Below are 21920 nucleotides of genomic sequence, written 5' to 3' on the forward strand. Positions count from 1 at the left end.
AAACTTTAATCTTATGAAATTTCCAACTTCCAAACTTCTCATTAACCATCCGAAATCATCCCGAGCCCCTCGAGACCTTAACCAAATATACCAACAAGTCCTAAGATATCATACAGAGCTATTGGAATCATCAAAATTAAATTCTGAGGTCGTTTACACATAGATCCATATCCGATCCACTTTTCTAACTTAAATTTCTCAATTATGAGACTAAGTGTCTTATTTCAATCCGAGTTCCTTTCGGACCCGAACCAACTAACCCGATACAACTCAACACATCTGAACAACACATAAATAAGGATAGATGGGGAAAACGGGACTATAACTCTCAGAACGAACGACCGGGTCGTTACAACCTGTTCAAGTAAGCTCCTCCTGAAGCAGCCTCGTTGCATCAGCAGGATCAGCCATGGTATCCTCCTCGGGAACAGTATTAGAGCCCGCGTGTAGACCTAATTTCATAGACAGATGAGTTTGAATTACCATGAAACAAGATGAGTTTGAATTACCATGATTCTTGTTTTTTCACCCGTATTTAGGGGCCAGTTCTTTCCACAAGCGAGTCTCGGGCGTCGTAGCGTCCAAGATTTTTTGTACCCACCGGTCCAAACCTTCAATCACTGATGGAACCCATCGAGTTGCTGAAACAAACGAAGGATGGAGGATCAATACATCCATTAATTTTTTTTAGTAAAAATAAATACTAAACAAATAGCTTACGAGTGCGGTTGGAAAAGATGAAGCCGTTGCCGGAATGATATCGTCGGTGACAATTGCAATGAACCGTTCCATCCACCCACGGTCGTTGTCATCATCCATGCTAGACAATAAAGCATGGTGGCTACACTTGCAGAGGTTTATCATTCCCCCGCGGAAGATTTTGGGAGAAAAAAGATTCATCATGTGAGCTAAGATTAGCTCCTCTCCAGTTTCCTGGTACAAAAGCCGAAGGAAAGTAACTGTCCTCCATACAGAAGGACTTACTTATTCCAAACACACCTGCTAACGGAGGCAAAACTCCGCAATCACGGAGTCAAGATCTCCGCTCAAAGAAAACACACCCAAAGTAAAGGGATACATGTAAACATATGTAAAACCCTCATTGGGAAGGGTGACTCGCTCCGATAGATCAAGAGCGATAATTTCTAAGTCATGGCAGCGACAGTCTTCCTTCACAGCAGGAACGCTCGGAGGACGTATGGAAGAAGGATACCTGTTAAACGACCCATGTGGTAATAAGACTTCTAGGGATGATAGAGCCCACTGTTAGAGGAGTAAAGTCCTCGGCTTTATTTTTGCTTTTTGAGGAACCGATACGTTTTGAGGAAGAAGGCATAGTAAGAAAGAAAGGGTCTTTCGTTTGAAGAGAATTAGAAAAAAGATAAAGAAATAATATGCAAGTTAGATGAAGGAAGTTTGAAAAGTTATGAAGTATAAAGGGTGGAAGTTGATACGTATAAGTAAAAGTTTTGGTGGCTAAATTCATGGCCAAGATTACCTCGATAATCGGCAAAAGATGTGCTGAATCATGGGAAGACGCGTGTTCAGGGCATTAAATACGGAGAGACATGTGTCTAATTAACCGTCTGAAGCCTTTAGAGGGAATTATAGTAATTCGCGCCGAAAGAGTGTTTCTACCAACTTTCTAGTAACACAAAGTTATGTCACCGGAAAGTAGGGGGACTATCTGTATTGGGTAAAATATGTTATGACTCGTGGCCGTCCGAGAAAGGAACATGTGGTACCCAAGACAGGGGATGACTAAAGACTGAAGATAATTGTTTCGTTTGTCACCGGGAAGAATAATGCTCATAAAGATTTGATAAATGCTCTTCTCCTGGTAGCATTCAATAGAGAATATTCATAGCATTAAGAGGAGTAACCTGTTACAAGGAATTTGACATTTATGTTCACCGTTACATCTTCATCAATGCCCTTCATAATTAACATTAAAGAAGGGCACGACCCTAGGACCTTCTTCATAGCTATAAATAGTGAGCCCAGTTGTCATTGTAAAGGACACAAATTTTCTTGCAAACTTACACTATATTTTATACAAAGCTCAATCCAATCTTATCTTCCGATTTCTCGATTCTTTTGTTGTTGTGCACGAAAATCTTGTTCCCGGAATTGTTGCTCCTGCTATTTCGTCTACATCTTAAGGCTAAGTATTGCGTAACTCTTTAATTATTTATTTATTTCAGGATCAAATTTAATTCACTTATTTAGAAACCACATATAAATTCAACTGTACCGTTTTACGGATAAACGGTATATCGATTAAAGTATTTGTTTTTAATACTTTAATTTAGAAAAACATCGATTCAAATTCAGACCTTAGGAAAACTAATCAAATGGTTACTATCTATTTTTAAATAAGTCAAATGGCTACTTTACTTATGTATCTAAAAAAATTATTTACTTCTATTTCTATATAAAAAAGTCTACTTTTGTATTAAAAGTATTAAATATTATTATTTTAAAGTACCTATAAACCTATTATTTCTAAAAAGATGGGAACCCCCAAAATTAGGGGCATGAGGCAAAAGACCTATTAGCTATAACTTTTGACCCGGCTCTCAATACAACCTAAGGAAAATTATACCCAAAAGCTAGTTATTGAGGTGGGAGAGCTCAAGGCTATATAAACCCGCATAAGCACTTTGTAGTACCGTTGTGGGACTCGAATCTCATTCCTTGCAATAGACCATTATACAAGCCCTTTAAAACGAATGTAAAAAATAAGATAAAAAATAAAATTTATTTAAATATATCAACTGTAAAAACAAATATTATATTCGTATATCTCTTCTTTTTCTAAAAAATCTAAAACCAAACAGCAACCGAAAATTGCGAACCAAACGATCCCTAATTGACCTAGAATCTTGAATTAGATTAGACTCGAAATAAAGAGGAGTTGTATATTATACGCCTATCACTATGCACCAACCAATTTGTTTCGAAATTGAAAGAAATAACGGCATTTCACATGGTTTCTTGTTGGTACGTGGTTTTTTTTTTGGCTCGAAAGTACTTTAAATACGGATTACTTTCACATTACAAAATCCACCACCCTTTGAAATTTTTTTTCCCTTTTCCGTGAAATTCTCAAAATTCCTGTGCGTTGTTCTTAAAAGGTGTCACTTCTACCATTTTTTAAGGATAGATCCAAAAACAAGATAAGAATTGCAGAAATTTATCGAGTATTCACTATAAGTACACCTCTTAATTTATACAATTTTCTGTTTTGTTGATTTTCGTCACAATTCGCGCTAGTGACCGTAGTGAATCTACTGTTTATCTGGTTTTTTTTTCTTTCATCTAATTTGAATCCGAGATTGAGAAAGGGAATTTTGAAGATGAAATTTTGCAAGAAATATGAGGAGTATATGGAGGGGCAATTAGGGCAGAATAATAAGAAGCTGCCAAGAGTGGGTCTTAAGAAATTGAAGAAAATATTGAAGAAGTGTAGAAGGTGCCACCAATCACGTAGTGTTGCTGCAGATACTACTACTGTACATGACACCTCCACTTGCCCTCATCAATGCACAGGTTTGTTTATACAATTTTAATCTGTTGAATTAAAATTGTTTAAGCATATGCAAATCTGTGGTTGATTCATCTCTGATGAGCATATTTGCTGCTTTAGTATGATCCATCGTTGCATAATCAGATTATTTTCTATAGGATAGCTTCAAGTTGGCCAAAGAAAAAAAGTAAAAAGATTCACCGGCTTTTGAGTTTTTGACAAGATATGCACTAGGACAACTTTAAAACTTGTATATGCATAACTCCTCTCGTTGCTTATACACGTTAATCTGTTGAGTTAAAATTTGCCTAAATATATGTAGATCTGTGGTTGGTTCATTTCCTGATGGACATATTTGCTGCTTTTGTTCTCATGTTCATATTCATATTATTTTGTATAGGATAACTTAAATTTGATAAAAGTGAAAGTAAAAAAAGAAGAAATTCGTTCCTTTTTGAGTTTTTGAAAATATATGCACTGGGACAACTTTAAGACTTGTAAAATCAATGAATTTTCTTGTTTCTTAGTACTATATTTTATCTCAATCATCTTATAAAGTTCTAACTTCTAATATTTCTATCTGACTTATATTGCTTAAAAATACTTAGAATCTCTTGTTGATTACATCTCTAATGACCATATTTGCTGCTTTAGTTTCACCCTGGAATTTAACTTTTATCGCATTTTCAGATTAATCTGGTGTAGATGGCTTGAATTTGGTAAAAGAAAAACGAAGAAATTCGCCCCATTTTGAGTATTTGACAATATATGCACTAGAATAATTTTTATTCTTTTAAAGCTTGTAAAATCAAAAACTTTTCTTCTTGTTTCGTAGATCTTTTATACCAATTATCATTATAAGGCTAATAAATCTATCAAGTTATATTGCTTAAACATATGTGGAATATCTGGTTGCATCTCTGATAAGCATTATTTACTGCTCTAGTTACATTCTGTAATTTAGTGTTTATCGCATTACAAATTAACTTAGTACAGTTTATGCACTAGAACAATGTTCAAGCCTGTAAAATCTAAAACTTTTTCTTTGTTTCTTAATATATCTCATCTCAGTCTATAAGTTCTAACAAGTTTTCCTCCTCTGTAGTTTGTGATGGAAGTTTTTTTCCATCTCTCCTTAAGGAGATGTCTGAAGTGGTTGGCTGCTTTAATAAATGTGCACAGAGATTGCTTGAACGGCATCTCTCCTCGGGTTTTCGCAAGTGTCTTATCTTGCTTAAAGAAAGAATACAAGGAAACCATATTGCTTTAGTTCAAGAAGGAAGAGAACTGGTCACCTATGCGATAATCAATGCAATTGCCATGCGTAAAATACTTAAGAAATATGACAAGGTATTTTCCTTTTGGGCAATTAATTCAACACATTTACTGAGTCATTTTGTTTCCTTTATTAACTACTTATGCCTATCTGTAGGTTCACTATTCTAAGCAAGGTCAGGCATTCAAGTCACAAGCTCAAAGTATGCACATTGAGATCCTTCAATCCCCCTGGCTCTGTGAACTTATGGCTTTTCACATCAATTTGAGAGAAAATAAGGCAAGAAATGAGAAGGCTCTTGCACTTTTTGACGGTGGCGTCCTGATATTCAATGAAGGGAAACCATCTCTCACTTGTGAGCTCTTTGATTCTATCAAGCTTGATATTGATTTGACCTGTTCTATTTGCTTGGTAAGTGCTTGCTCTTTCTCCATATCTTTCCTTTAATGTTATCAGCCAAGTACACCCCCACCCCACCCCACCCCTCCCCCCCAAAAAAGAGTTCCCCTTAATTGAGTACAGTCAAACCACCGCCTCTTCTGTTCCGATATTTTTTTGGCTGCTATAGTGAAATGTTATTATAGAGAACATAAATTATAACATAATATAATAATCAGTTCCGAGAAAAACTTGACTTTTATAGTGAATGACTGTTATATAGGGATGTTATAGAGAGGTTTTACTGTATCACATTCAAAATTTTGCTTGAAACATAGTTCTGGAGAAAGGCTAATTTGTTGGTGTGTGATTTAAGACACGTCTTTTTGCTCTAATACAGAGCAATTATCTAACTGTTGCTTAACAATTAGAAACCTTTGCATATGAAAAGCATCAGACTTCAAATCTAGATAATGTGAACATCATTCTTAACATTTTTAATTGATGTCACTATAGTTGCAAAACTGTGATCTGGGGTTAGCTGGTTCTTAGTGTCAGTGATGAATGCGTTTTACTCTGTAATCAATTTATCCCGTGCTTGGACTCAATGATAAGTGGTTACGACTTGTATGTGCAACCAGCTAAGGCCTCAGAGCTGGTCAAGTATTCAATTTTGAAGTTGCAAGCTTGTCCATGATCTCTTTGTTCAGATAAAGAGATAGTTATTCGTTGGCTCTTGACTTCTTTTAGCTTGGATGGGGTGCTATAGTTTTTACGTGGCTGATTCAAGATACTATTCTGTGAAATATCTAGTACTTGGTAGTTGTTTGGTTGCCATGTTGGGTATTATACTTCCCTAGAATTTGGATACTATCCAAGTATTATGAACTGGATTTTAGTCTTTTGATCTCACGAACTGGATTGTAGTCTTTTGATCTCACGTCGAGTACACTAGACAAATAATAGGATATCCAGCAGCTAATCCAATCTACTAGAGTCCAAAACTTTTGCTCAATTTTGAGAAAGTATGATAACCAACTTCACTAGTTCACATGACTAGGACATCTATTATCATTATTTCTGCCTCTATGTATGGATGTGTAATTGACCATCGATGAAAGGAAAGAAGAAACAAGAGCGGGTTGCTCTAGTGGTAAGCACCCTCCACTTCCAACCAAGAGGTTGTGAGTTCGAGTCACCTCAAGAGCAAGGTGGGGAGTTCTTGGAGGGAGGGAGCCGAGGGTCTATCGGAAACAGCCTCTCTACCCTAGGGTAGGGGTAAGGTCTGCGTACACACTATCCTCCCCAGACCCCACTAGTGGGATTATACCGGGTTGTTGTTGGTGGTGGTGAAAGGAAAGAAGAAAACTGGAGGGGCAGTTTTGCATACATTTAAATGATATAGATTCATGTAACAACAGACAACAAAAAAACAAGTTTTTGAAAGCTTTATCTTAATTTTATTTTAGTTGCTCAACAATCGAATTATAAATTCCTGTGTAAAGAATTACCAACCCTAAATTCCTGAAAATTTTAAGATATTAGAAAAACAACTACAATATAATTTATTCTGGGAATGTCATAAAGCAAAACTAAACATATGACAAATGTATTATTCTGCGAATTATGTATGTGATCGAATCAAGGAAAACATTAGATAGAGTAAACCTAAAATCCCAAATCATATCCGAAAACATAATAAGAAAATTAGCATTATACCTATTCTACCATTTTATTACGAAACATCATTAGTTGTATACAAAACAACATAAACTGTTAGTACCATTTCAATCTTGACTTCTTAAGTTAAGACATCTGGTATGTATTAACCATCAAAACCATTTCTCATTTTGCTTCATTGTTTATCACAACGAGCATATCCACCTAATTGTTACCCTCGCAGCTGTAAGGAGGTGTGCATGGAGTTTTGAGAATAGAAATCAGAGCAAAGAGCTCATTCTTGTTCTTTTGACTTTAAATTCTGTTGGTGTCATCAATTGTTAGTGTTGTTAAGCTAAAAGGTCGTTATCTCTGTAAGTTTCAACAGAGCACTTGCACTTCAAGTAAGGTTCCCTTCTATTCTAGCGTCCATGCAGAAACTTTCAATTAGATTTTCTTTTGTCATCCATGTAGCAACATGCAGGATAAATAAAAGCAGTGATTAACTTTGAAAGTTTGTATCGTCTATGAAACAGTGCTTTAAATACGCCTTTTTATGCAGGATACCGTGTTTGACCCAGTATCTCTCACTTGTGGCCATATCTTCTGCTATATCTGTGCTTGCAAAGGTGCATCCGTGACCATAGTGGATGGACTGCAGGCGGCAAATCATAAGGAAAAATGCCCTCTCTGCCGAGAGGTTCGTTAAACGTTTGTTCTTTATTCAAAAACATCAAGCAAAGTCTTATGTTGTGAATTATATGGTTTTAGAGCACCAATTTTAGTAAACAGTGGATACCAAATTGCCAATGTTTAACTGAATGGTACTGTCGTGTCAGAGGATAAACAAGTTATTTAAAATCAAAATATTCCCCTGGACTTGTTTCCTCTGGTTACAGTATAGCAGTTTGCCAATCCACCCCTTGAAACAAGGAAAAGGATTTCACGTGGATTTATGAACCCGTGGGAAACATGATGAAGACGTATCTGCTTTGCAGAATCTGATTAATAATACAAAGATTAATGTTATTAAGAAATTTGGGGACGTTGATAATTTTTGTTTAGTTATAGTTGATCTCTTTGTTTTCTAGCTTCTGCACTGGCTTATTTCTTCTCCAATTATGATTTGCTTGTACTGGTATTATGTGTAAATGTTTTTTGCTTTGTAACATAACATTCGTCTTATATTTTTTGTTATGTGAATCAGGAAGGAGTTTATGAAGGTGCTATGCGTCTAGAAGAGCTTAACATTCTATTGAGCAGAAGGTATCTTTCTTCTGTAATGCATGGTCTATTTAGGTTTATCAACGCCGAAGGAGTTTATCTGGTGCGTTCTTGTTGCTTCTGTTAGTTCTAATACAATTCCACTTTTTCGAACAGTTGCCCTGAGTATTGGAAAGAGCGCCTTCAGACGGAGAGAGTAGAAAGGGTTCGGCTTGTTAAGGAGCATTGGGATAATCAGTGCCGGGCATTCATTGGCGTGTAAGTTAATAATATCTGTCTCATGGTAGCAATAGAATTGCGTAGTGGCATTTGGTTCTGAATTTTCTTACATTTTCCTAAGTTCCTGTTGTGTAAATTAAGTGCTAGCATCTGTAAATAACTGCATATTTTTGTCAATGGTACGTCTTTTTGAGTTTAAGCATTCATGCTCACTTGTACTGGGTCAAGTAACTTGAGCAGTAATTTTGTAATCAAAAGCAGCAGCTTAAAACTTCAATTTGTAAGTTCTTGCTTTTTACTCATCACTTTAACAAAACTGAGCACTTGATAATGAGGAAAAAGCAGGAGGTGAGAAGAATATATTTCACTTGTAAAACGAGTACGGTACTATTGACATGCCCTTAGCATTAGAATATGTACAGAGTTGCGCGGATGCTAGTAAATTTTTGGGTTCTTTAATATTTTGAGAAATTATATAGTAAAACTATTATCTCTCTTCTACTGCTCCGGCCTTCTCCAATAAGCGGTTTCATTGTAACTAACATACCAACTACATCTGAAAAGCATGAGACTGAAATTAGTCATAAGTACCTAGTATTTATGCACTAAAATGATTCTTTTATTCCTATAAAGATAGTGTCGTCAGTTTACTTTTCCGCCTCTTCCAAGAATAAAAAATATTTGAGAATTTTTGGGTGGGAATATCTTTTTCGGATTCCTTTATGATAGAGTATAGTTCTTTGTAAACCAAGGTGTAGTTCGGATTGGCACGATCGAAACATCTATTGATAATATAGTAACTCTTCTTTGGTTCGAAGAAACCCTTTCACTTTTCTACGTGCTTATTAAAAAGCGTTGCTTGGATCTTTACCCCTTATTATAGATGCAACCAACAATTTAGGTGATAAATAAAGACAATATGAATTAGTAAAGTAAAGTTAACAAATGTAGAATGACATTACCTCTTCATCAACTATTATGAGTTCTGAAAACACCTTCGTGCCTTTGGATTTTGTATGGTATTACTGTACCCCTTCGAATCACCAAGACTTTCATAATCCAATCGGATGAATATTTTGGTACCTTGCTAATAGGTACATCTTCGTTTTGATAATTCTATTTCAGTCGCACCTCAGATGGTTATATGGACAATGAAATAATATAATATTAAATATAAATAGGTTGTGTGGTTTCTATTACTCCCTCCGTTTCAATTTATGTGAACCTGTTTGACTGGGCACGGAGTTTAAGAAAAAATGAAGACTTTTGGAATTTGTGGTCTTAAACAATTCAAAAAGGAGCCCAGAATATTTGTGTGGTTATAAAAGCTTCTCTTTAAGGATATAATTGTAAGTTTAAGCAAAATTATTTCCAAATTTAGAAAGAGGTCATTCTTTTTGGAACGGACCAAAAAGGAAATAGGTTCACATAAACTGGAACGGAGGTAGTATGATTTATTGTGTCCCGGGGCGTATGCAGGAATTTTTATAAGTGGTGTCACCATTTTAAACGTGAAAAAAAGATTAAATTACTGTAATAATAGCATATTTAAAAAAACAACCAAAAAAATAACAAAGCTTATAAAGGAAGCAACAACATCCATAAATATTGAAAATGTATTGTAATATTGTCCTCAACTCTAATTTATGATCCACTGGTTCAGTGTGATAATCTCTAAGAGGTCAGCGGTTCAAACCCCCTTGGGCATGTATATTTTCCAGATGAGGCACAAAAGTATTAAAACATAAAATGAGGCTGCTGAGGTTCAAACTTGCAGCCTCACATACTCAGCTCTTTGTAACAAGCAGTGTCATTTTATTATATTTTACTATTTTCTTGTTTCTTCATTTGGATTGTGTATGAATAACGTGACACTGCTTGTGTTAAGGTAGATCCGCCCTGATTGTGTCATTTCAAATACACAATAACTTAAAACATTCGTAGAAGTAGCAACAATTCGTGCTGGTAGTAGCTTTTATTAATATAGTGAATACATTGAAATAACCGTAATAACTTAAAAGTGTAACTTTACTAATTATTTGAGCGAGTATTCCTGGGAATTCGAACCTGTTAGAAGAGAACTAAACTAATTAATATTGGAGCGAGCGACATAATCTATTGTTTAGAAAAACATCAAGTGAAATCAAAATAGCATAAGCATAATAATACTTTCCTAAATCTAACTTCCAGTTTGCAAAATATTAATTAAAGGACTATTCTAATAGCATGAGCATACAAGAGATGTCAGATGCCTTTAAGCTTCTCTACAACAGTTAAATCGGCACATATGGAAATGGATGGTATTAAGAAAGAATATAACATACTATTTAGGCATTTGTTGTGATATATAGACACATATAAAAATGGGTAGAAGGAATACAACATACTTTGATTTAGACACTTTCAGTGAACTGTGAACATGAGCAGATTTATAGAATAAAAGCGTAATTTAATTCTATAACAGTCTTCAGTTTAAAAACAGGAATAATTTGTATTGGCGTGAGCTTTTATTAATATAGCAAACACATTGGAATAACCATAATAACTAAAAAGTGTAGTAATGCTATAGGTGATGACCTTGAAGTACCATATAAAATAATTACTAGTGGTAGGAGAATAGTACTTTCTATAGAATAATTGTTCCAATATAATTGGGAAAAAAAAACATTCATTGCTACACCCACTGTCCCTTTGCTATATAAATATGTTAACAAAGGCCTCTTAATTTCACTGTCACTGGAGCGATATGATCTATTGTTTAGAGAAAAATTAAGTGAAATTAAAATATCATAAGCATACAATAGGTTCCTAAATGTTACGTCCAATTTGAAAAATATTAATCAAAGGACTATTATAATAGCATGAGCATAGAAGATAGGTGGGATGCCTTTAATTAAAATCGACTTATTAAAATTACAGAAAAGGGCCACAACTGCCGCTAACCTATTCTTTTAGGTTTAAAAATACCATTCGTCCACCTATTTTATAAAAACTGCCCTCACTGTTAAAAATCTGGCCCATTCATGCCCTTATTTCTGATGGACCTCTGCTGAATAAAAATATTTTTTATTATATATGACATGGCAATTGATTATTGTTCAAAATTAAAAATCCCACTAACCCAGATTTGATCCGTAAATAACCCGCCCACGATCCATCTTAGTCGTTCCAACCTGTTAAGCCCTTTTTAGCCACTCAAACACCCTATTCCATACCCGACTCATGATCCAATTGTTATTAGGTTTCATTTGTCAAAATTTCATACTTTTCTTTTTATTAATTTATTATTTGGTACCTTATCCCTTTCCTTGTTCATCTTCCCCAACTTAATCACCGCTGACAGTTTTCCAACTAAATCACCGCTGAAGAACTATGAAGCTAATTTTCTCACATGATTTCAATTAACTCCAAAAATCTACATGGTAGCACAACAAATATAATTTTGTCAAAAAGATAACTTATTAAACCATAAAATCTTAAAATGAACCATTAATTTAATTTCAAAGAATACCAGATTTCACTCAGAAAATTGATTTAACAAAAAAATGTTTATTTAAAAATGAAATTAAGGCCAAAAAATCTGAGTGGGTGAGGGAGATCCGCGGGTGTTGAAGGGTGAAGATCTAAAAGTTGAAGCCGATGGTGGTCCTCTGTCAGCCATGGTGACTTATTGTACTTTGGCCATAGAGGAGGATGATTACAAAAAATGTGGAGTGGGAGGGTAGGATGGAAGAGGAGAGTGAGAGGTGAAGTTAGGGCATTTTAAAAAGCGGTTCACGGGTCAGGTATGGATATTTTGGATCATGGAATGGGATAATAAGTGGATGTGGGGGTGAGGTTTTAATTTAAGCCAATAAAAAATTGACACATAATAAGTAATAAAAAATTTTCTTAATCAAAATAGGGCCGTTAGTTTTCCAGGGTATGAGTAGGCCGGAAAGTTGACGTTAGGGGCAATTTTTACAAAATAGGTGAACGAAGGGTATTTTTAAACCTAAGCGAATAGGTTTTCCGTTAAAATTAAGCTTCTCTATAACAGTTATATCGACACGTATGAAAATGAATAGAATTAAGTAAGAATTTAACATACTATTTAGACATTTATTGTGATATATAAACCATATGAAAATGATAGTTAAAAAACAGTATATTTTGATTTAGACACTTTCTGTGAACCCGTGTTATAAATAGCGCTCGCCTCAGCGCTAATAGCGTGAGGGGAGGCGAGACAGTGTCGCCACAGAGCCTCTGTTGCGTTGCGTTTCGAAATAGTGCTCGCCTCTGCCTGCGTGGTGAGAGGCGACAGTATCGCGAGAAGCGACCATAGCGTCGCCTTTTGTTTTTTTTTTTTTAAAAAAAGAAAAAAAGTAAAGACTCAACAAAAAGGGTCGTGATTAGGGCTTGACAACATATCTTCTTTAACTTGAACAAAACAACAGAGCTTCTTTGAGATTTTGACGTTCTGAACTCGCGAGCCATCGTCTTCTTCTTTCAGAAGCTTGAGGTTCCAGCCATTGAAAGTCCAGGTATGCTTCTTCTCCTTTCTTCTTTCTTCTTTTTTCTTTCTTCTTTCTTCTTCTTCTTCTTCTTTCTATTTTTTTCCTCTGTTTTTTGTCGAAAAGAACAGAAACAGAGGTCTGTTTTCTGCTCTATTTTTCGAGCAAAATACAGAGGTTTCTTCTTCTCCTTTCTTCTTTCTTCTTTTTTCTTTCTTCTTTCTTCTTTCTCCTTTCTCCTTCTTCTTCTTCTTCTTCTTTCTATTTTTTTCCTCTGTTTTTTGTCGAAAAGAACAGAAACAGAGGTCTGTTTTCTGCTCTATTTTTCGAGCAAAATACAGAGGTTTCTTCTTCTCTTAACAGAAAGAGAGGTCTGTTTTTGTGCTCTATTTTTTTTGGTTCTGTTTTGGCAAAATAACAGAGGTTTTGAAGCTCTATTTTTGCAAAATTACAGAGGTTGTTTCGAAGCCCTGTTTTTGCAAAATAACAGAGGTTGCTTCTTCTCTTAACAAACTTTCTGTTTCTTTCAGGCCCCGTTTTTTTTTTGTTTTTTTTTTCAATTATTGACTTATAGTCTCTTATAGAGTAGAATTAATTGCATATTGACTTGATAATTTTTTTTTCAATAAAACAGCGTTGAAATGTCATCCGATAGTAATAAACGAAATGATATAGCTTGGAATTATGCTATACAAGGCTCATCAAGATCCGCAATTAAATGTGTGTTTTGTGAAAAAACATATAATGGTGGGATAACTCGTCACAAGCAACATTTGATAGGTGGATTTAAAAATGTAGTACAATGTCCCCTTTGTCCGCCCGAGGTTAGGGAGGAAGTAAAAGCGTTTGTTGATAAGAAAAATGTGACAAGAACTCAAATGAATTTTGAAGCATCGGTGAATCTAATTGATGAAGATGATGAAATGGATGAAGATGGTGAAATGAGACCTCCCCCCCCCCAAAAAAAAACTCATAAGATATCTTCAAAGATATCTTCAAATAGTTCTAGTGGGTCATCCACCACGGCACGTATAGTGACAAAAGGTCCTCTCAATCTTTATTTCTCGGCAAAACAACAAGAAAAGGGAAAAGGTGAAGAAGGTCTAGGTTTAGAAGCCAAGAAGATTTTGAGAGACCGCGCCGTAAGTGCCTTTGCAGCATGGATGTATGATGCAGGGCTTCCTTTCAACTGTGTTAACTACAAAACTTTTGATAAATTTATTGAAGCTGTAGGATAATATAGCCCAGGAATGAAGCCTCCTAGCTATCATGAAGTTAGAGTAACTCATCTTAAAAAAGAGGTGAAGAAGATAGACCAAATTATTGAGGAGCATAAAGTGGAATGGAACAAGTTTGGATGTTCCATTATGATGGATAAATGGACAACACGGAATGGAAAAATGATCATAAATGTGTTGGTGAACTCTCCAAGAGGGAGTGTTTTTCTTGAATCTCACGATGCTAGCAACTCTTCTACGGATGGAAGCAAAATGTACAACTTGTTTAGAAAGACTATTGATAAAATTGGAAAGGAAAATGTTGTACAAATTGTTACAGATAATGCTAGTGAGAATGTTAGTGCGGGTAGGATGATGGAAGCTATGTATCCACATATTTATTGGACTCCATGTGCTGCCCATTGTATCAACTTGATGTTTGGTGACATATTCAAGGAAAACCCATATGCTTCAGGTAACTTTAATATAGTTATTTATACTTATGTCCTATCCTATTAAGGATTAACTATAAAATTGTTATTGTTACTTTTACAGTTTTCACTAAGGCCGTCAGGGTATATTCTTACATCAGTCAGAGGCCGTTGTTGTTGAATTTGATGAGAAAATTCACAAATGAAAGAAATTTGGTGAGACCGGCCAAGACTAGATTTGCAACGACTTTCTTAACTTTGCATAGTTTTTACTTGCAAAAGAAAAAATTGAGAAAGCTAGTTCTTTCAAATGAATGGAAAGATAATAGATATGCAAAGGAAGTTGCGGAAAAAGAAACTACCAAAGTTCTTATTTCTCCATCATTCTGGAATGACGTCGTTCGGGCTCTTAAAGTTAGTGGTCCTTTGATTAAGGTACTTCGTATGGTGGATGGGGAGAGAAAATCACCAATGGGCTATCTTTATGAGGCTATGCATAGTTAGAGCCAAAGAGACTATTGCAGCGTCATTTGAGGGAGATGTTAGAAAATATGAGAAAGTTTTTGAGATAATTGATATCAGGTGGGAGAATCAACTCCATCGACCTTTGCATGCAGCAGGCCATCTTCTGAACCCAGGATTATTTTACAAGAACACTAGAGATGAAACTTTGGCTTCAGAGGTGTGGATTGGATACCATGCATGTCTTGAGAAGTTGGTCCCTAATTCAGCGACGATAGATCAAATAGGGGAGGAGTTTGGTAGGTACTCACAAGCAGAGGACCTATTTGGTTTACAAGCGGCCATTAGAGCCAGAGACATAAGGTCGCCAGGTAACTAACTTTAATATAGATATCCCTATAACTTTAAATTAATTTATTTGATTTATACTTATTAACTTTTAAAATATTTTTCTATAGTTGAATGGTGGAAGCAATTTGGATATCAAACTCCAAACTTGCAAAAGTTTGCCATCAAAGTACTAAGCCTAACTTGTAGTGCATCTGGATGCGAGAGAAATTGGAGCGTATTTAAGCATGTAAGAAGTAGATTTATTATATTAATATATTTTATATTATATTATTATTAGTATCGATTAATTAATCTAAACAACTTATGCGCAGATTCACTCCAAGAAAAGGAATAGGCTTGAGCTATCGCGTCTCAATGATCTAGTATATATTAAATACAATAGAACATTGAGGCGACGTTATGAAGCTCGCGATACCATTGATCCAATTTTGTTGGACAACATTGACGAGGCAAATGAATGGTTAACTGGAGCCCCCAAAAATCATGAAGATGAACAAGTGTATGAAGGAGATGATCTTGATTGGGGTACTGTTTCTATGGCGGTTGGAGTTGAGGAGAATATCTATGGTCTTAGAGGGAGTTCTTCAAGTTACAAGGGAAAGGGAGTAGCAAGTTCAAGCCGGTCCCTAATTGATGAAAACTCCGAGGATGAAGAAGATGATAGCCAATATAATGCTAACATTCATGAAGTTGTAGAATTTGAAAATCTTGAAAGAAGAATAGACGTTGCTTGTTTTAGACTATTAGACTTTAGTTTATGAATCTACTATGAGTCTATGACTATCTATTGAGTCTTTAATTTTTGAATGATATATTTATTAATATATTATTGTTATTGAGTTTTTAGTTATATGTATATAATATTTTATGTTTTTGTATAAATTGTCGCTTCACATCAAAAAGGCGAGCGCTTCGCTGCGCGTCTCTCGCCTCAGTGAAGCGGGCCCTCGTCGCTATTTGTCGCCGCACGCTATCCAAAACACTGCTGTGAACCGTGAACATGAATAGATTTATAGAATAAAAGGATAATTTAATATTTTTTGTTTAACTAAGATCCTTTCAAACGTTGATGTGATAAAACTCATTTTTAAAACATTCAAAATTATAGGCTGCAAATTTCTTTAAAAGCAAAAAATGCTGCTAGTATTTCCGAACAAAGTTAAAAACAAAACATCGTCAACTCATATTTTGTTGTTGTTATGAAGAAACTTTTTACATAACATGGCCGCATAGAGCTACTCCATGGTAGTAACAGAAAGGCTATTACAACAATTATAAGGACAACCATATTGTAAGAATGAAACTAAGGTAAAAAACTATTGAGTTAATATTTCAATATACATGCGTTCTACATACATCTCAACCAAGATCATAGGACAATTGAAACAAACACTACTGTGTTAATCTTTGCGAGACAACTTAATAGAGATACATAGTCAAAAGATGGTTTAGGAACTAAGACGAGGGATTCGAATTTCCTTCAGAGACACGTGACAGTAACAATATTCATGACAGGAGGCTCTAATATTATTTTCAATTTTCAGTAGTCTAACACCAGTTACCGTTGAATACTCAATATTTTTCCTTTTTTCCTTTTATCATTTTTTGTCTTCTTTTCCGTTGGAGAGGATCACGATAACTTCTCAAGCCTTTGGTTCACTTAGTGATAAGTGTGGATTTTAACTACTTATTAATACCTTTTTGCTTTAGTTTTAGTCCGAAAGTAATGATTTTTATTTCCAAATCTAATGAGATTGTGTGATTGCAGTCATGCTGGAGGATTGGAGCTCGAAGAAGAAATCTAACTCAAAAAGGAATATTCCAACTCAACAAGTCAAATACAGGTAATGCAAAACAGAAGTCCGGTCCGCATAGTTAATTATGCGGCCGCAAAATGAATATGTGGTTCGCAGAAGCTGAAGTGCGGCCGCAGATAAACCCTTGAAGCCTCATAGGTGTTTAGTAGGAGTGTGGGCCGCGCAACAAATTGTGCGACTGCAAAAGCTGGTCGCACTGACAAGTTTGATAAGTTTAGAGAAGCTGCAGAAGACCAGTGAGAAGCCTCTTGAGAATGCGGTCCGCAACCAAACTGTGCGACCGCAGAAGCTGACGTGCATCAGAAATAATTGTGCACCCGCAAATTTTCTCTTATTGCAATAGTAGAAGAAAGTGCGGCCACAGAACCTCTTGAAAGACTTTTTTGTCAGCGAAATTTTGGACACTATAAATAGACATAAAACACTTTTAGGGCAACTTTTGTATTCCCAACAGTTGTAGCGGTTATATTTTATTTTTTGGGAAAGTTATCAAAATTGAAGAAGACCCACTACTTTTATCTTTTAATTGTAGTTTATATCTTCAATTACTTCTTTTATTTTAGTTTCTATGTCTCCAAGCATGAATAACTAGATTTTATCTAGGGTTGTGACCCAACCCTAGTGTGTAAAACTTATGGGTTGCTAATATTAATGCTTGTTTATGATTGAATGTTTGTTATTTAGCATTGTTTATACTTTATATCTAGAATTAATGGTTGCAAACATTGATTCATGCCTATTTGACTTACTTCTTACTTGAGAAAGAGGAATCTAGTCTAGGAAAACTTGGCTAACAAGAAATTGAGCTAGTTAGATTTTGACTAGTTTGGTTAAAGAATTTGAACTAGAGAAGGGAAAATCCCACTTGGATTCATATCAATTGCTTAGATTACTGCCCATTTGGTTTTGAGAAAGCCAATTTGGGCATAACCACTATATAACCGAGAGGAATTGAGTGGGTACTTGAGAATTGAGAGTCATAATATACCCCAATCTACCAAGCAAGTATTACCTTACCATACCCATTAGGTTTATACCTAGGTGAAGGTTACATCCCTAAGCTTTTCCTTAATTGATTAAAAATACCAAAAATAATTCAATTTCTAGTTGCTATTACTTAGTCTAATTTCTTAGCTGTTAACTTAGATAACAATCACCTTTTGTATTTGAAAGTCTAATTAAGCTATTTCACGTTCTCTTCTTGAGTATATACCTTAATACCGATCTTAAACTCCCTGTGGAATGCGACTCCAACTCAAATTGGGTATTATAATTACAACGACCATTTCATAATTGTTATTTGACTGTGACCAATTTTTGGCGCCGTTGCAGGAGAGTTTTTACGGTGTTAGCTATACTTGAGTTTGTTTCTTGAAATATCTTCTTTTACTTTTATGATTCTAATTTGTTGAAGTGATCATAGGTTCCAAATGGCGAACAAAAAACTTGGAAACTTGCCATTGGGAGAGGTGGATGGTGAAGACAAGAAACTTGATGAAATGCCTCAAGCTCTACAACAAAATCGCCAAGGCCGTGGTCAACAAGACAATGTGCCTCCATCCCCCTCCCCCACCTCCACCACTACAACCATAAGTGGCGTAATATTGAATTTTGCCCAATGAAAGTTATGCAAGTGTCATAGTCCCCCCTAGCATTAGGGCGAGAAACTTTCAAGTTACCAATGTGATACTTACTTTGCTCGAGTAACAGGGTTATTTCACCGGGGAGTCGAATCAAAATACTTTCAAGCATTTGAAAGGTTTTGTGGATACGTGTTGGGAAAGCAAACAAACAAATATTTCGAAAGATGCTTTGAGGCTAAGGCTTTTTCCCTATTCACTAAGGGGTAAGGCTTTAGATTGGTTGGAATGCATGCCTAATCATTCTATCCATACTTGGTATGAATTGACGGCGAAGTTTATTTCAAAGTTATTCTCTTCCCGGCACATGGCTACTCTTCGGGATGAAATATTGGCTTTCAAACAAGAGCCCAATGAACCTTTGCTTGAAATTTGGGAGCTATATCGGACAATGGTGAAGGAGTGACCGAACAATGATATGAACGACAACATGATCCAACAAACTTTCTACCATGGTATTAATACTACGATCCAATGTATGGTCAATCAATTGATTGGAGACAACTTTATGATAGCACCTTATGCGGAGGCATGTGATATTCTTGATGAGATGGCGGAAACTTCTTCGGCTTGGAAATTCCGAGCTAATGTTCCCCAAGGTGATCCCAACATGATTCATATTTATAAATAGTTGCAAGATTATGGGCAAGCAGTTGACGAATTAAAAACAACCATGACTCAAATTACTAAGGCCCAACTTCATCAAGTACAAGCTCCTAAGCAAGTTCATGATATGGAGGGCGTAAATATTTTTGTCAACAAGAAGAGGACCAAGGTCCACAATTTCAACCCCGAGTAAAAAATTATGCACGAGATGATGGTAGCTTTGCTCAAGATGATTCCTATCAAGAGAAAGAAGAAGGGGTACAATTTGTGAACAATTACCAAGGGAAATAAAGCAAATTCTAAGGCTCCAATCAAAATCAATGGCGTTCTCAAAAATAACCAAGGCAATTGAGGTTCTAACAATCAAGGGAATTGGCACAACAACAACAACCAAGGAAATTGGGGAGGCAGCAACCAAGGATATTGGGGAAGCAACAATCAAGGAAGTTGGGTTTGGCAACCAAATAGCACTAAAGTGTGTTCATTTGTGGATGTTGTGGACGACGTTATTATTAATGACACAAATGCTACAATTAATGTTGGTGATAAGTTGGAGGCCGTGTTGCTCAACTTTTATGACGATACGATGAATGGTTTCATGGAATGTATGAACTCTTTGCAAAGAATGGGGTCGTATAACTATGCACCCCGGAAATTATCTTTCGATCTTGAGAATAGGAAGACTCCTCCTACAAAGCCTTTTATTGAAGAGCCACCTACTTTGGAGTTGAAAACATTGACATCACACCTTCAATATGAATTTCTCGGTCATTGTTCTACTTTACCAATTATTCTTTCCTCTTGTTTGACTAACGTGCAGGTTGATTTCACATTGGCGGTGTTGCAAAAGAGGAAGAAAGCTATTGGGTGGACTTTGGCAGACATTCGGGGTATAAGCCCAATATTTTACATGCATAAGATCAATTTGGAGGATAATACTAAACTATCCATTGAACATCAAAGAATACACAATGAGCTATGCAAGAAGTGGTCAAAAAGGAGATTATCAAGTGATTGGATGCCAGGGTTGTCCACCCCATTTTTGATAGTTTATGGACCTCTTTGATTCAATGTGTCCCAAAGAAGGGGGAGGGGGGGCATGACGATTTTTACCAATGAGAAGAAAGAGTTGATTCCTACAAGAACGGTCACCGGTTGGAGAGTTTGTATGGATTATCGTAAGCTCAACAAAGTTATAAGGAAGGATCATTTTCCTCTTCCTTTCATGGATCAAATACTTGATAGGTTGACCGGCTGTGCTTTCTATTATTTTCTAGATGGCTACTCGGGCTACAACCAAGTTTTTATCGCTCCGAAAGATCAAGATAAAACCACTTTTATATGTCCATATGGTACTTTTGCTCTCAAACGGATGCCTTTTGGTTTGTGCAATGCACCAACGACTTTTCAACGGTGTATGATGGTTATTTTTGCGGACATGGTTGAAGCTAACTTGAGGTTTTCATGGATGACTTTCCGGTGGTTGAAGAGTCTTTTGATGATTGTCTTGCAAATTTGGATAAAGTGTTGGCTAGATGTGAGAAAACTAATTTGGTGCTCAATTGGGAGAAATGTCATTTCATGGTAGAGGAAGGAATTATCCTTGGTCATAAGATCTCAAATAATGGTATTGAAGTTGACAAGGCAAAGATTGAGGTTATTTCTAAGCTTCCACCCCTCACCTCGGTGAAGGTTGTGTGGGGTTTCTTGGGCCATGCTGGTTTTTACCATCATTTTATTAAGGATTTATCTAAAGTGGTGAACCCATTGTGTAAAATCTTTGAGAAGGATGCTAAGTTTCATTTCAATGATGATTGTATGAGAGCTTTTGAACAATTGAAGCTCAAGTTGATAACAACTCTTATGATTACCTCTCCAAATTGGAGTTTTCCGTTCGAGCTCCTGTATGATGCAAATGATGTAGCGGTTGGGGAGATTTTGGCGCAATTATACTGTTACGGATAAAGAGCTCCTTGCTATTGTGTTTGCTATTATGAATTTTTTCCCTTACTTGATGGGTGCCATGAGTTATTGTCCACACGGATCATGCGACACTTCGCTATCTTATGAGCAAGAAGGAGTCTAAGGCTTGGTTGATGAGATGTGTGCTTTTGTTGCAAGAATTTGATATTGACATTCAAGATAAGAAGGATAGTAAAAATCAAGCGGCGGACCACTTGTCTCGTTTGGAGGAGGAGGGGAGGCCACATGACGGCCTTGAAATCAATGAATCTTTGCCCGATGAATGGCTTTTGGCACTTTTAACTAAAGAGGTACCGTGGTTCGAGGACTTGGAAAATTTTCTTGTGAATGATATCATTCCGGATGAATTGTCTTCAAACCAAAGAAAGAAGATCAAAAGGGATTGTTAATACTACAATTGGAATGAGCCATACCTTTTTCGGATTTGTACGGATGGGGTGATTAGGAGGTGTGTGCCGGAAGAAGAGCAAGGTGATATTCTTGGAGCTTGTCTTCTTCGCAATATGGTAGTCACCATGGTGGATCAAGAACGACAGCTAAAGTTCTAAGTTGTGGTTTCTATTGGACTACTCTCTACAAAGATGCAAATGACTTGGTGAAAAGATGTGATGAATGTCAACATGCCAGTGAAA

General features: G+C 36.0%; 2 protein-coding genes across 2 annotated transcripts; both read left to right on the forward strand.

The window, feature by feature from the left end:
- Nucleotides 1-2982: 2982 nt before the first annotated feature.
- On the forward strand, nt 2983-8562 carry LOC104107367 (probable E3 ubiquitin-protein ligase BAH1-like 1). The gene is made up of 6 exons (XM_009616152.4): nt 2983-3552; nt 4635-4879; nt 4962-5216; nt 7405-7542; nt 8050-8108; nt 8223-8562. The coding sequence occupies exons 1-6, from the start codon at nt 3360-3362 to the stop codon at nt 8326-8328; spliced, it is 996 nt and encodes a 331-aa protein (XP_009614447.1). The 5' UTR covers nt 2983-3359; the 3' UTR covers nt 8329-8562.
- A 5223-nt stretch (nt 8563-13785) lies between these two features.
- On the forward strand, nt 13786-16003 carry LOC138907257 (uncharacterized). The gene is made up of 4 exons (XM_070197815.1): nt 13786-14473; nt 14554-15262; nt 15350-15468; nt 15554-16003. The coding sequence occupies exons 2-4, from the start codon at nt 14881-14883 to the stop codon at nt 16001-16003; spliced, it is 951 nt and encodes a 316-aa protein (XP_070053916.1). The 5' UTR covers nt 13786-14473; nt 14554-14880.
- Nucleotides 16004-21920: the final 5917 nt, after the last annotated feature.

Source organism: Nicotiana tomentosiformis, chromosome 1, assembly GCF_000390325.3.
Source record: "Nicotiana tomentosiformis chromosome 1, ASM39032v3, whole genome shotgun sequence".
Lineage (NCBI taxonomy): Eukaryota > Viridiplantae > Streptophyta > Magnoliopsida > Solanales > Solanaceae > Nicotiana > Nicotiana tomentosiformis.

What these genes read in the sequence shown, in the direction of transcription:
- LOC104107367 (XM_009616152.4), top strand. Translation starts at nt 3,360, where the DNA reads ATGAAATTTTGCAAGAAATATGAGGAGTATATGGAGGGGCAATTAGGG. An exon ending in TGACCTGTTCTATTTGCTTG is followed by an intron (nt 5,217 to 7,404) that starts GTAAGTGCTTGC and finishes CTTTTTATGCAG; the next exon opens with GATACCGTGTTTGACCCAGT. An exon ending in AATGCCCTCTCTGCCGAGAG is followed by an intron (nt 7,543 to 8,049) that starts GTTCGTTAAACG and finishes TATGTGAATCAG; the next exon opens with GAAGGAGTTTATGAAGGTGC.
- LOC138907257 (XM_070197815.1), top strand. Translation starts at nt 14,881, where the DNA reads ATGGGGAGAGAAAATCACCAATGGGCTATCTTTATGAGGCTATGCATA. An exon ending in CAGAGACATAAGGTCGCCAG is followed by an intron (nt 15,263 to 15,349) that starts GTAACTAACTTT and finishes ATTTTTCTATAG; the next exon opens with TTGAATGGTGGAAGCAATTT. An exon ending in ATTGGAGCGTATTTAAGCAT is followed by an intron (nt 15,469 to 15,553) that starts GTAAGAAGTAGA and finishes ACTTATGCGCAG; the next exon opens with ATTCACTCCAAGAAAAGGAA.